The sequence below is a fragment of the Salvelinus alpinus genome, chromosome 1, assembly GCF_045679555.1.
Source record: "Salvelinus alpinus chromosome 1, SLU_Salpinus.1, whole genome shotgun sequence".
NCBI classification, from domain to species: Eukaryota; Metazoa; Chordata; class Actinopteri; order Salmoniformes; family Salmonidae; genus Salvelinus; species Salvelinus alpinus.
The window spans coordinates 53,821,686-53,837,141 of NC_092086.1; the positions used below are offsets into that span (position 1 = coordinate 53,821,686).

General features: G+C 39.4%; 1 protein-coding gene and 1 long non-coding RNA gene across 2 annotated transcripts; both read right to left on the reverse strand.

Moving 5' to 3' along the window:
* Positions 1 to 10,112: 10,112 nt before the first annotated feature.
* On the reverse strand, positions 10,113 to 12,063 carry LOC139580583 (interferon a3-like). The gene is made up of 5 exons (XM_071409425.1): positions 11,812 to 12,063; positions 11,534 to 11,608; positions 11,259 to 11,408; positions 10,643 to 10,735; positions 10,113 to 10,428 (listed from the first exon to the last, which is right to left on the reverse strand). Exons 1-5 carry the CDS (start codon positions 11,944 to 11,946, stop codon positions 10,333 to 10,335), a joined length of 549 nt encoding a protein of 182 aa, XP_071265526.1. The 5' UTR covers positions 11,947 to 12,063; the 3' UTR covers positions 10,113 to 10,332.
* A 1,282-nt stretch (positions 12,064 to 13,345) lies between these two features.
* On the reverse strand, positions 13,346 to 14,974 carry LOC139580599 (uncharacterized). Its single transcript, XR_011676073.1, has 4 exons — positions 14,850 to 14,974; positions 14,422 to 14,496; positions 14,124 to 14,271; positions 13,346 to 13,955 (listed from the first exon to the last, which is right to left on the reverse strand). It is a non-coding gene; the product is annotated as an uncharacterized lncRNA (long non-coding RNA).
* Between the last annotated feature and the right edge of the window lie 482 nt (positions 14,975 to 15,456).

Consider the following 15,456-nt stretch of genomic DNA (forward strand, 5'->3'; position numbering starts at 1 on the left):
ATTCATCAACACCAATATTAAACTAACTTTTATGGACTAAGGGGAGGCCTACTACAATGTTTGTTTTTTAATCACAAAACTGCTATTTGCTTGTTTGTTTGTCTCTCTCTCTCTCTCTGTGTGTGGGTGTGTGTGTGTCTGTGAGAGAGAGGGAGTGAGAGATGATGATTTAATATGATCTCGTTCTGTTTGGATCTTCTGTCTTTAATCCCATTCATGTCTATACATTTGAATTAAACTCTTGATAATAACTGATGATTAAATAGAAATTAACCAGCATTTTATGACGTCCGTATCTGAATAATGAGGCTAACATTATCATTTGGCTATTTATTACTTTCGAGAGACTAGCAGGGATATTCCTATAAATAAACCAATGTGCCAATGTGTTGTGATAACGTTATCGTAGGCTTTTTAGAAAAAAAAACTACATCCTAATTCCTTATAATACTACTTTTCATCGTATTGGATATGCTTAGCTAAAGGGGACATTTCTGCGATTGCTACATCCCATTTTGACTTTTAAATTAATGATACACAGGCTACCTATTGACTCTTGAAGAATATATAACTTTTAAATGCCTCATGAGCTTCGTTCACCTGTCTTACTTCAACAGAACCCAAAATGTACTTTTTTATGACATTGTTTGAAACTACATCTAAACAAACACCGTATGGCTTCAAAATGTAGTTACAATTATAATTTTGATCTCTTGGAGGGTCATTACTTGACTAAGTAGCTCTCTGACTGGTTACTTTTCTCGAACACTATCACTCAGCTATTAACTAAAATATTGGTTGAGTGACCACTATGCTGTTGTTTTGAACTGTATATTGCCTTTTAACAAATGAATGCATGAAAAACTGAATGGATGAATGCATGGATGACTGAATATGTAAATGAATACAAACAATATGATAATAGATGCATGTTTTTCTCTTTTAATTTTATTATATATAAATAAAGGAATAAATAAATACATAGCCTCTATTCCATCCAGGAATTCCAAGCCTCTTGAAAGGACCGCATGCTGTCTCATAGGCCTACGTAAGGATTTGACCTCATTATTCATTGATAGATATTAGGAGGATCCCTGATGCAACTTTAAAAGGTCTATATACTGTATATGACTAAGCTAAATCAATTAATTTTATTTTCATTTTTTACCCACCACCACCCCACCTCATTCAGAGGTCTAAACTATTATCTATTAAAAGCTTTGTTTTATTTCTATTACTTTTTCTTATTTCTCCATCAATCATAGTAAGACATTCGGATGTTTAAAACATTGGACAGACTTTATAAATAAACATCCCACAATGTCAAGTGGGAGATAAAAGTTCCTGGTCCACTGCTACCCAGATCTCCCCACCTCCTTCAGTCCACTGCCCAGTGTGATTACCACACAAAAACAAACAGGAAAAACTAAAAGAACAGCAACCCTTACAAAGTACAGAAACACATTCAAAATAAATTACACAAAGAAACAAAACAAGAATACCTATACATAAAGTAGAATTATCATGTGACTGATCAGCAACACGTTTAATGTGAATCCCCTCTGATGGTTGGATAAGACTGCTCAATATTGAAAATCAACTCTCATTGGGTTTAGACAAGAATGACATTTGGAAAATTTGTACAAAATACATTTACATTTTTTCACAGGTTTTTTAAGTAGACAGACAATACGGTTCAGTTCAACACAGGTACAAAAGGGAAATACAACATATAAACTATATGAATGCCAATTTGAGAACCGTAACTCCTGTCTAAATAAAGAGTTTAATACAAAAAGTATAATCACTGTTCAGGTCAGGGCTCTCCAGCGCTGTTCCTGGAGAACTACCCTTCTGTAGTTGTAACTAACCTGATTCAGTTTATCAACCACCTAATTGATCAGGTACGCTAGATTAGGGTTGGAAGCAGGTGCAGGTGAAATGTTTTAATAAAACCCAAAACCAAGAACACGACACTAACATAAGGCTGAAGGTCGATACACAAGAACAGTACCAACTGATGAGTGAACCTGGGAGTGACATATTAAGGGGAGGAAATGATGAAGGTAATGGAGTCCAGGTGTGAATCATAATGATGTGTGGTGAAGAAGTTATTAAGTAACATAATGAAAAGATCCCCATCAAAACACGTCAGTTTCAGCTGGAGATATCTACAGCATCCACCGATGTTGCACTTCCGTGTTGGACTTCTGCATCTGCGGTGAAAGGTGGCAGAGCTAGAGCGTTGTTTGTCAGACCAAATTGGTCTTCTAACAAAACAAATCTGTTTTCTCACGAAAAAGTCTGTAGCGTCCAACCGGTTCGTAATATTAAATCAAATCAAACTTGATTTATCACATGCGCCGAATACAACAGGTACAACCTTACCGTGAAATGCTTACTTACAAAACCTTAACCAACAATGCAGTTCAAGATAGAGTTAAGAACATGTTGAACAAATATTCCAGAGTAAAGAATTATAAAAAGTAGCACAATAAAATAACGAGGCTATATACAGGCGGTACCGAGTCAATGTGTGGGGGTACAGGTTAGTCGAGGTACTTTGTTCATGTACTAGCTTTAAGCACCAGCTGACAGAGCAGCTCACAGATTACTGCACCTGTACATAGCCCATCTATAATTTAGCCCAAACAACTACCTCTTTCCCTACTGTATTTATTTATTTATTTTGCTCCTTTGCACCCCATTATTTCTATCTCTACTTTGCACATTCTTCCACTGCAAATCTACCATTCCAGTGTATTACTTGCTATATTGTATTTACTTCGCCACCATGGCCTTTTTTTTGTGCCTTCACCTCCCTTATCTCACCTCACTTGCTCACATTGTATGTAGACTTATTTTTCTACTGTATTATTGACTGTATGTTTGTTTTACTCCACGTGTAACTCTGTGTTGTTGTATGTGTCGAACTGCTTTGCTTTGTCTTGGCCAGGTCGCAATTGTAAATGAGAACTTGTTCTCAACTTGCCTACCTGGTTAAATAAAGGTGAAATAAAAAAAATAAAAAAAATGTAGGTATGGGTAAAGTGACTATGCACAGATAATAAAGAGCGAATAGCAGCAGTGTAAAAACAAATGGGGAGGGGGGGGGGGGTTCGCTGTAAATAGTCCACTCTGCCATTTTATTAATTGTTCAGCAGTCTTATGGCTTGTGGGTAGAAGCTGTTAAGGAGCCTTTTGGTCCTAGACTTGGAGCTCCAGTACAGTACCGCTTTCCGTGCAGGAGCAGAGATGACAGTCTATGACTTGGGTGTCTAAAGTCTTTGACAATTTCTTGGGCTTTCCTCTGACACCGCCTAGTATGTAGGTCCTGCATAGCAGGAAACTTGATGTACTGGGCCGTATGTACTACCCTCTGTTGCGCCTTATGGTCAGATGCAGAGCAGTTGCCATACCAGGAAGGGATGCAAGTGGTCAGGATGCTCTCTGTGGTGCAGCTGTAGAACTTTTTGAGGATCTGGGGACCCATGCCAAATATTTTCAGTTTCCTGATGGGGAAAATTACCAATCTATGGAAAGGGGAGACTTACACGATATGATGATGTTCTCCCTTTTGCTCTACGACCCCCAAGTGTCACAGGACTTGTCTGATGTCGGTACCATCAATGTGCCAACTTCTGTTTGTAGCGTCCAAACCGTTTGGGCTACAAACTAATGTGACCCCACTGTGGAAAAGGGAGATTCTCATTTTGCTCTAAACTCCCTATTAATGTCACAGGACTCATCTGAAGGTAACCAGTGCTGGTAAAAATAAAAACTAATGGAAGTATGGAGGGAGTTTTGTGCCTACCCCAAAAAAACTACAAAATATTTCCTGAGCATTGTTTTTGTTGTTGTCTCAATCTACACACAATTCCCCATAACAACAAAGCAAAAACAGGTTTCGAGAAATTTTTGAAAATGTGTTACAAATTTGAAACTGAAATATCATATTTACATAAGTATTAAGACCCTTTACTCAGTACGTTGTTGAAGCACCTTTGGCACCGATTACAGCCTCGAGTCGTCATGGGTATGATGCTACAGGCTTGGCACACCTGTATTTGGAGAGTTTCTCCCATTTTTCTCTGCAGATCCTATCAAGCTCTGTCAAGTTGGATGGGTCTCGTCTCTGCACAGATATTTTCAGGTCTCTCCAGAGATGTTCGATCGGTTCAAGTCCAGGCTCTGGCCAGGCAATTCAAGGACATTCAGAGACTTGTCCTGAAGCCACTCCTGTGTTGTCTTGGCCTGTGTGGTTAGGGTGGTTGTCCTATTGGAAGGTATACCTAAGCCCCAGTCTGAGATCCTGAGCGCTCTGGAGCAGGTTTTCATCAAGGATCTCTCTGTACTTTGCTTTGTTCATCTTTCCCTTGATCCTGACTAGTCTCCCAGTCTCTGCCGCTGAAAAACATCCCCACAATATGAAGCTGCCACCACCCTGCTTCACCGTAAGGATGGTGCCAGGTTTCCTCCAGAAGTGACGCTTGGCATTCAGGCCAAAGAGTTCAAACTCGGTTTCATCAGATCAGATCATCTTGTTTCTCATGGTCTTACTCCTTTAGGTGCCTTTTGGCAAACTCCAAGCTGGCTGTCATGTGCCTTTTACTGGGGAGTGGCCTCTGTCTGGCCACTCTACCCTAAAGGCCTGATCGGTGGAGTGCTGCAGAGATGGTTGTCCTTCTGGAAGGTTCTCCCATCTCCACAGAGGAACTCTGGAGCTCTGTCAGAGTGACATTTAAGTTCTTGGTCACCTTCATGACCAAGGGCTTTCTCCCCAGATTGCTCAGTTTGGCCGGGCAGCAACCTCTCGGAAGTCTTGGTATTTCTGTTTTTATTTTTAATACATTTGCAAAATGTCTAAAAACTTGTTTTCACTTTGTCATTGTGGGGTGTTTTTGTAGATAAATGAGGATTTTATTTTTTAATTGATTTTAGAATAAGGTGTAATTTAACAAAATATGGAAAAAGTCAAGGGGTCTGAAAACATCCCGACTGCACTGTATCAAATAACCTGACAATGATCCACATCATATGGGTAGAATCGAGGCCTTTCCCAGTCATGAAATACGAAGCTATGGCTCTCATTGGCGAAGACTGAACTCAAGTTAGGGGTCATGTCAGACTCTCCTATACCACTTTGCCCAACATATTATAAATATGTTGTAAATACACCCCTTTTAGGTGGTATAACTGGTATTATTACCATAGGGCTGTGATACCCATAGCCTTATGGCTTCAGACTGAGCATTTGTCACTGGAAATTGCTGAACATTGAACATAGCTGAGGATTAGGGTATTTCATTCATTTCAGTCTCTCTATTCAGATAGCTAACAACTAAGTCTAAAATAAAACTCCCAAGGCGTGACTTTTCTTGAATGAATATATTGAAAACGTTTAAATACAAAGCACGTGCCAAGGTACCATGTATATGGCATGATACCAAACCAGATAGCCAATTACCATATGAGTAGCAAATAGCCAACTCCTTTCATTACTCTAACAATGTGCAAACACCTCTGTACAATAACAAAGCATATTACACGAGAAACAGTAACAAAACTACAGTATTGTATGTTTTACAATTCGTTTAATGACACACGAGCAAACTAATACAGCTGACTGCATACATGAAAGGCAATTTGTGTGAGTAAATGCAACCAACTAACATTGATAAGTAAGCAATTCTATCAATAACAAGATTATCATCACTAGCAATATGCTTGAATCGAATTTACAAACAAATATTTTCCGAGGCTGAAGCGTGACAAGAAATAACTCCACTGAAAGAACAGCACTGTGGCGATGTTCTTAGCTACTTCTCTGCGTGCAGAACGACTGCTCTACTCAACTTCCTGTTTCCGTACAGTCTAAGTACCAGAAAGCTCCACTATGGGGCCGATAAACACCATGGAACACAATGAAAATCCATTTTAACCACTGTAATAAAATAATCTGTTGTTCTATTCTAACAGAAAGGCAGCACACTCCCCGCCTGGTTTATAGAAATTGTGCCACTATGAAATAAAACATGTATCAAGAAACAAATAATGTCCTTTCTTTATTTTTATATTTTGTCTCTAGGATGCTTCAACAAGAAGAACAACAATCTCTGAGATTGGTCTCAGAAACACCTTAGCAGCCCCTTGCTTGACAATTTTTAGTTCTACTTTCCTAACCTTTTTGTCGGTACTGGGAAAGGTTTTGACCACAAGCTGACTGGCCAGTCATTTCTGTGTGTCTGACTGTCTTTCAATAAGACAACAGCTCCCACTTTTACATGTGTCTTTTCTGCGTCTCTGCAGCGTTGTCAGGTCCCAAGAACCACCCATATGAGACGAGTTTGGGGGATTAAATATTTAAGTACATCCCTTGTCTGAGAGGTATTTAGTCAGTTTTGAGTCATTTGTATCGATTCTCAGTTCCCTGCAGGCACCTATAAAGTTTGAACCTCGATCAGAGCGTAGCACTTTTGCTGGACCACGGATAGAGAAAAAACGCCTCAGTGAGTTGATGAAGCTGGATGTGGACATGGATTCGATGAGCTCAATATGGACTGCTCTAGTAGACATACATGTAAAAAGTACCGCCCAGCTCTTGGAGTCTGCACTACCACCTCTTTTATTTATTTTATTTCACCTTTATTTAACCAGGTAGGCCAGTTGAGAACAAGTTCTCATTTCCAACTGCGACCTGGCCTGACCTCTAGTGCGACGAGTTATGACATTCCATGGTCCAAACATATCAAGTCCAACGCTGGTGAATGGTGGTTCAGATGTGAGTCTGTCTGCAAGTCAGCCATCTTTTGGTCAAGTAACCTCCCTCTAACATTGCTGCAGGTGACACACTTGTGGATGATACCAGAGACCAGACGTTTGCTCCCAATAATCCAGAAGCCTGCTGCTCGAATAGCTCCATCTGAAAAGCGACGGCCCTGGTAAGCCACTAGCTCGTGATAATGTCTTACCAGCAGAGTGACGACATGATGTGTCCGTGGGATGATGAGAGGATGTTTTTCGTCTTGTGACATGTCGGCAGAGGATAAGCGGCCTCCCACCGTCAGCAACCCATCCTCACCAATCACTGCATTCAGCTTTTTGAGTGTACTTTGTTTTGGGAACTCTTTTCCTTTTTCAAGGCATTTGAATTCCTCTTTGAAGGCTTCATGTTGCACACAGTGAAAGATTGCTGTTGTGGTTTGTGACAACTGACTTGTACTGCATGGTTTATTACAGTCCTGCCAGCCTCTGCAGTTGGTGTTGTCCGCACCTTCATGGAAGGATCTGGCAACATGAATGAGTCGTGCTGTGGCTCGATTGAGAGCTTTCCAGCTTGAGAACCTCTCAAAGCGATGAGAGCCACGTTGAGCTCCAGAAACCTTAGTGGCGAAGGCTGTGACATCTGGTCGAATCTCTGCATCTGCGTGAGGCGCTACAAGGTAAAAATTGATGGTCTCAGGCTCACTTGAGTTTGTTTGGGTCAGGAAAGGTGGACCTGAGAACCAACTGGTGTGCTTTAAGAGCGCAGCTAGTATGGGCCTGGTTGCATGGTCTGCTGGATTGCTGTCAGTGTTTACATAACACCACTGATCTGGATGGGTAGACTTCCTGATGCGAGTTACCCTATTGGCAACATACACATTGAATCGTTTGGTGACATTGTGGATGTAACCGAAAACTATCTTACTGTCTGTGTAGAACTTGGCCACATTTACATCAATGTCCATTTCGTCTCTGATCAGTTCATACATCTCAACAGCTAGCACAGCCGCACACAGTTCTAGGCGTGGGATAGTGTGGGCCGGTCGAGGGGACAATTTTGATTTCCCCAAGATAAATCCAACATGGCATTGACCTTTCCGAGTCAATAACTCTCAGGTAGGCTACCGTTCCTATGGCTACTGTAGAGGCATCCGAGAAGATGTGCAGCTCTCTTCTTTGAGTGGTAGACAAGGAGACTGGGATGTAGGTCTGCTGAATATACAGATGTTCCAACTCCATCAAAGATTCCTTCCACATTTTCCATTCATCTTCTTTTTCTGGGGGAAGAGAGGCATCCCACTCACTCTGGTCAGAAGAGAGTTCTCTGATTAAGGCTTTACCTTGCATTGTTATTGGAGCCACGAACCCAAGGGGGTCATAAAGACTATTCACTGTGGACAGGATGCCTCTCCACGTAAAAGGCTTCTCATTGTGGGACACCTGGAATGTGAAGCTGTCTGTTTCCAGGTTCCAGCAAAGTCCCAGGCTCCGTTGAAAGGGGAGAGGAGGGAAGGGGAGAGGAAGAATAAAATGACGTTCCATTTCAGGCCTTTTGTCTAAAGTCTTGCGAAGTGATGTGAGACGGTTCATGGCCTGCTCCCTGTTATTAGGAAGGTCTAGTGGGGCGGAAGGGTAGTGGAGCCACCCAGTTGTTTCCATCATCCTGGAAAACCTGTTCGTCCATAATGTCCAAGAAGGCTTTGTCCTCCACTGATGGTGCTGGTTTATCATCGTCTTGTGTTTCAAACACGGAACATCCCAGGCTGTCTGTGTCCACAGTTGTGCTTGGATCTCTCGAGTGCACTGTGGAGAGAGAGATGTGTTTTTGAGCAATGCTGTTGAAGTTCTCTTTCACCTGGATGAAGTCAGGGCAAGGGCTCAGATAGGATGTGCGACCATTTTGAAGTATGTTTGTCTTGAACACGTTAACACTGGCTGGTCGGTGAGACGTTCCAAGACAGACCTCACCCACGATGACACACCCGAGGTCGAGTCGCTATGCATAAGGAATGTTGTGGGGCCCATTGATTTGCTCTTGCACCTTGTGTAGCCTTAAGATGTCTCGTCCTAAGATCAGGAGGATGGGAGCGTCTGTGTCCACAGCTGGAATTTTGTCTGCTACTGTTTGCAGATGGGGATGATGATACGCAATGTCGGAGGAGGGAATTTCAATCCTATCGTCTGGCATCATGTCATTCCAGGTGATTACCTAATGATGATGGTTGAGAGAATGCCAAGAGTGTGCAAAGCTGTCATCAAGGCAAAGAGTGGCTTCTTGGAAGAATCTCAAATGTAAAATATATTTTGATTTGTTTAACACTTTTTTGGTTACTACATGATTCCATAGGTGTTTTTTCAACGTTTTGATGTCTTCACTATTATTCTACAATGTAGAAAATAGTAAAAATAAAGAAAAACCCTTAAAGAATAAATAAATAAAGACAATTGTAGCCCTAAGAAGTTAAAGAATAAATGAAGAAAATTGTGGATTGTCGTCTCCACAAACTATGAAATGCGTTATGAAGAAAATTCTATAGGCCTATTGATGCCTACATGAAAACAAAGGGTTTATCTGACTCCAAATACACCAGAATCCTGAAGAATTAAGAGAAAACAAGCATAGAAAAGGTTATAGGTGTTAATAAAAATTAAAAAACAATGTAAGGCTTCTATTATAATATAATTATTTTGGTGACAACCTGGTTGATTAACAATATTTGGTTGTTATCACGTTTGGTTTTTTATATAAAAATATGTGGGACAAAAAATAGACAGCTGCTCATCAAGCATTGCTCAAATAACTTTCAAAAGATTGTTCCAAAGTTTGACCCCGAAAAAGTTTGTTCCAATGAATGAAGTCGTACAAAAATGAGTGTCTTTCCCTACGTATTAAGTAGCACAAAAATGCGTATCTTTTCACACAAAAACGCATAAAAGTGCTTGAAATATGCAAAATATTTTTCGTACATATTTGCACGAATTGAGTGTGAGATTATGTTGCAACACAACAAACCAATGTGCCAACGTGTTTTACACCATTGGTTGAAACAATGCAAATATTAACAACCACTGTATATCTTCAAAATGTAGATAAAACTATAATTGTGTTTTCATGGATAATCCTTCCTTGCATCCATAGTTCTGTGACAGTGGTTCTTTTTTTCAACCCCATCTCTCAGCTATTTACAAAAATAGTGTTTGAGTGTGCTTTGGTTTTGTTTGAACTGCAGAGTTCCCCTTTAGAAAGTCAGTCTATAAAAAAATGAATGCATGAATGGATGAATGCAGGCATGCATGAATGCATGAATTAATTATATAAGTGAATGAAAACAATATGAGAATAGTTGTATGAATTTTTTATTAAATTGTATTATAAATAAAACACGAATAAATAAATACATAGTGTACACATAAATATCAGTCTACCAATATATATAAATAAATAAATCAGTCATTCAGTCAATCTAGCAGCCGGCCAGTCAGTCAGTCAGTATATATATCAGCCATCAATCTGTTAGCCAGCCTGAGGAATATGTCACGTCTCCAATGATGATTCTGTGGTTCTCCTCACGGCTTGACTCTGCTGTCAATGAATTTCTTGAACTGCACCAAGTTTTCGCGAATCTCCTTTCGCACAATCTCCCATGCGCATGCGCTGTGTTCCTGGAGAGCGTACAAGATATACATTTTATTTCAGTCAACTCAACCACTGCAGGTGATGTTGCTCCAACGCATCCATCTACATAAAAACGGCACTGGGCAATTCCAAGTTTCATATGTGAGTTGTGGCATTGAAATGTGTCCTATTTCTGGTGATCTATAACTTTTGCTCAGATTAATTTAGCCTCTATTTGAGGACATTTGAAATTGGACCCACCTTGTCTTTCAAGACGGTGTTCAGCTTGTTGAAATATGTTTTCAGAGTAACCGAGCCTCCATCTCCAGAGGATTTCCAAACACCACCTACGACCTGGAGACAATATAAAATGCTGGTGAGTGCATTAATTCTGAGACGGTTATGGAAATATATACAAAAATATTTGTAGTATATAAATTATGTAAATACCAATGCCCACGAGTGTCTGCCCCCAAAATACACTGAGTGTACACAACATTAGGATCACCTTCCTAACATTGAGTTGCACCCCGTTCTACCCTCAGAACAGCCTAAATTCGTCAGGGCATGTGTTCCACGGCAATAGTGGCCCATGTTGACTCCAATACTTCCCACAGTTGTGTCATGTTGGCTGGATGTCCTTTGGGTGGTGAACCATTCTTCATACACAAGGGAAACGGTTGAGCATGAGAAAGCCAGCGGCGTTGCAGTTCTTGACACATTCAAACTGGTGCGCCTGGCACCTACTAGCATACTCCCGTGAAAGACACTCTATGTCATGTCTATATCAGTCTATGTCATGGAAAGTGCCGTTCTTCCTAATGTTTTGTACACTCAGCGTATAACCTATAGACTACACAAGAGGGATCATACTTACACATAACTCTAAGTTTTGAACTTGACGATATATGACGTTTTGGAACTGGTTAAGTTTTGTTTTGTTCCACGTGACAGACGTCAGACTGTTGTTATATAATTGGTCCACATATCGCATAGCCTCTAATGCAACCACAGAGACGTCCTCACCCTGGATAAAATAAAACAGGGTTTTAGGCATTGGGTGTCTAAAGAAGTGGTTAAACTTCCAATTTACCACACTGTACTTTAGTTATACTGTACTTTAGTTTATCAAAATACTGAAGTGTATCCTACCTCTGTGTTCTTGTAAACATCCTCTGGAAACAGTTCGACGTTTTCTTCTGCACACTTAAGTGGAAAGAGTCCACCCTGAAATAGAATTCATATCAATATCAAGAAGTAAACTATATTGTGATAGTAACCTTAAATGAAACAATGTTGTTCAAACGTGAAAGCATTGCTTAACAATAAAATGTGCTATAATGCAAAATAGAAATTAGAATATCATTGCGAATTTTGCGCATCAATTTGTGCACACCAAATAGCGGACTGGTGCAGTTTAAATTCCTCACCATATCTGAGAGCAGGTCTATGCTCACGTCGTTCAGCTTCCCCAACCTACACTGCGTCCAGTTGCAAGGTGTTGGTGCTGCTGTGCCTTGGCAGAACAGAGTCAGGCAAATGCTTAACCATTTCAATACAGCCATGTTTCTTTTATAAGAACTTGAATGGAACAGCTATTAAAAATGAATAAAGACGGATTATCTTAATCTTGATTGATATGAAACCTAGACTGTTGAAGTTGCCCATTTTATACAACACAAGTATCGCTACGTAAAGGTGTCAAAATCCCTTTGTGGTGAAGAAGGGTTTCGTAGTTCAGGCTTTCGCTTCCCTTTATAAGCCCCAATTTTCAGCGGGTGATTCTTAATTATGCTATTGTAAAACTAATCAGAAAATGTTTGCCTATCAAGTTAACAGTTTTCATATGTAGAGAATTGCATTGGAGCAATGCATTTCATGCCAACATATTCAGCAGGTATAGACTGTTAAAATGTAGGACATATTGAATATTAAAAACTAAGAAAACCATGGCTGATTTTTCATTTCTATAATACAATGGTACATGGATCTCTCCTATGAAATGAGGGCCATGTTTAGTATAAATATGCTGTAGCTTTTCAGATTCTGTGTAGAAAGGTTTTTTGATAGGAGTAACACTGAGATCAATTCTTGCTCACAGACGTTTAGTCTGTTGTCGACTCTCTTTTAATCAGGTAGTGCCGTCTGAAGCATTACTGTTCAGTGTTAATATTGCAAATCTTTGAAATAAAAACACATTTTATTAAAATCCATTCAGTCTTTCATGAATTTATCTGTTTATAGGCAATATGCAGTTCAAAACAGCACCATAGTGGAGTCTATGCACTACAAATGAGCAGATGTAATATATTTATTTCATACCACCACTGTAGGCTGCCAAATAAACCTGTTGACCAATTTAACAACATTTGTAATTAACTGACTGCACAAATACTGTGGATTTCATCTCAAGTTTGAAAATAATCATTAATTTGTTGATTGGCCAACAATCATGAACAATCAATGCCATGATCAGATAGTTCATTGTTACAAGGTAAACTAATATAAAGACTTAATTAACATAAAACTGCATAATCAGAAACCTACACCTCCAAATAACGTCATCATCATCCTATGATTCTATATCTGAATGGGATTTTCATGGTACATTTTTCGTTGTTGGAAAAATATAGCTATAACCATCATTAGCATCATCATCATTCACATTCAGTAAAATTCACAAATGGTCGTCAAGGCTAATTTAGGGCATGTACTCTTTTTTTAAACAAAAATTAACAAACTTTAAAAAGACCCCTTGGAATTTACCGAATCAATTTAATAAGAATGAAGCGCATAAGAGAAAAGGAAAAGTAAATCCCCTGCATGCTGGCAATACCACCGCAATACCACCGCACTTTACTCTCGATTTTAGAGGCGGCGGCTTTAGTCTTCATTCAACACTACCAGTCACTCTATTAATGCATGGATGACTGAATATGTAAATGAATACAAACAATATGATAATTGATGTATGTTTTTTTCATTTAATTTTAATATAAATAAATACATTGCCTTCACATGTACATAAATCAGTCAGTCAGTAAATATATCATCCGTCAATCTATTAGCCAGCCTCAGGTACATGTCACATGTCTCCAATGATGAAAATGTGGTTTGTCCAACAGACCGCTTCTTCCTCACTGCTTGACTCTGCAGTTGATTTCGTCACCGCTTGACTCTGCTGTCGTGGAATTTTTTAAAACTGCACCAGTTTGAAGCGAACCTAAACCCCACGATCTCACATGCGCATGCGCTGTGTTCTTGGAGCTCATACAATACATTCATTTTTAAGTCAACTGAACCACAGCAGGTGCAGCGCCAACGCATCCGTCGACTAAAACGGCGTTTGGAAGTTCCATGTTTCACATGTGAGTTGTGGAAGCAATATTCATCCGATTTGTGGTGATCTAGAACTTTTACTGTGATTAATTTAGCCTCTTTTCGACGACATTTAATATTGGACCCACCTTCTGTTTCAAGGTGGTGTTCAGCTTGTCGAAATATGTTTTCATGACATGTTACCAGAAGTAACTGACCCTCCATTTCCAGAGGATGCCCCAACACCACACCCGACCTGGAGACAATATAAAATGGTGGTCAGTGAATTAGTTACGTATTAGGTAAAGTTCTGAAAACATGATACCATTTTTTGTTGTTGATTTAAATCAAATTAAAAACCTGTGCCAATTACTGTCTGCCCCACAAATATAGCTTAGGCTACACCATGAGGGATCATACTTACCCATCCCTCTAATTTGTTAACTTAGCTAGGTCATCTGTTTATGAACAGGTTCATTCGTTTCCTTGTTCCACGTGACAGGAGTCAGGCCATGAAATAATTGAGCCATATATCCCGAAGCCTCTAATGCAACCACAGAGATGTCCTCGCCCTGTATAAAAGAAAACAGGGTTTTAGACATTAGGGTGTCTCATACATTTCATAGTTAAACTTCCAATTTATCATTTTGACATTGTAAAAAATCATATACTATAGTTTAGGCTATCAAAATATTGCTATATGATACTGAAGTGTGTCCTACCTGTGTGTTATTGTAAACATGCTCTGGAAACATGCGCTCGACTTCTTTTAGACACAGAGCTGGAAATTGTCCACTCTGAAATAAAGTCATATCAATGTCAAAAAGTGAACTGTGTTGGAATAGTAACCTTACATTAAACGTTGTGGTACAGATAGTGAAAGCATTGGTTACATTAAATGTGTTATAATGAAATAAAATAAATGTAGGCCTAATAATGAGATGTATTGAGCATCAAATTGTGTTCACCAAAGAGCGGACTTGAGCAACATTTAGCGGATTGGTGCATAAACTGGGTCTACCTGCACCGGTCTGAGTCTGCTGTGCCTCGGCAGAACAGAGTCAGGTAGATACTCAACTATTTCAATAAAGACATGTTTCTTTTGATATCATTTAAGTGTAGCAGACTTTGGAAATTATTAACAACCTACATTGTTGAAGTTGTCCATCTTCTTTAATAATGATGAAGTTGTCCATCTTCTATAATTAACCCTGGTACCGCTGTACGTTGAGGTATAAACATTCCTTTGTGGTGAAGAAGGCTGCATGGTTCAGACTCCTGCTTCCCTTTATAAGTCCAACTTTTCAGTGGGTGATTCTTAATTATGCTATTGTGAAATTAATAAGAATGTTTTTTTGTCCAGCAAGTTAACAGTTTTCATACATGTCTTTGCGGAGAATTGCATTGGAGCAATGCATTTCATGAGGTCAGACAGCAGTAATTCAGCAGGCAATATTGAATATGAAAAACGAATAAAACAGTAGCCTATTTATACAATGTTGCAGGGCTCCATCTTAACAAATGAGGGCCATGGTCAATATTGTGGACATTGCACACCACATTTTTTAGATTCTGTGTAGGGTTAACCAAAAACGTGTTTCAATAGGCGAGGCACAGCGATCACATTTTACTCACACGTTGTGAGTAAAATGTTGTGACTTTCTTTTAATCAGGTAGATCAATCTGAAGGATGACTGTTCAGTGTTAATATTGCACATCTTTGAAATAAAAACACATTTTATTAACAAAGTGACTGG

Bases quoted from the DNA above. Each gene is read 5' to 3' on its own strand.
- LOC139580583 (XM_071409425.1), bottom strand. From the start codon at position 11,946: ATGGCTGTATTGAAATGGTTAAGCATTTGCCTGACTCTGTTCTGCCAA. The intron at 11,609-11,811 runs GTGAGGAATTTA...ATTCTATTTCAG, and splicing joins TAGACCTGCTCTCAGATATG to GGTGGACTCTTTCCACTTAA. The intron at 11,409-11,533 runs GTAGGATACACT...TATTTTATCCAG, and splicing joins ATGTTTACAAGAACACAGAG to GGTGAGGACGTCTCTGTGGT.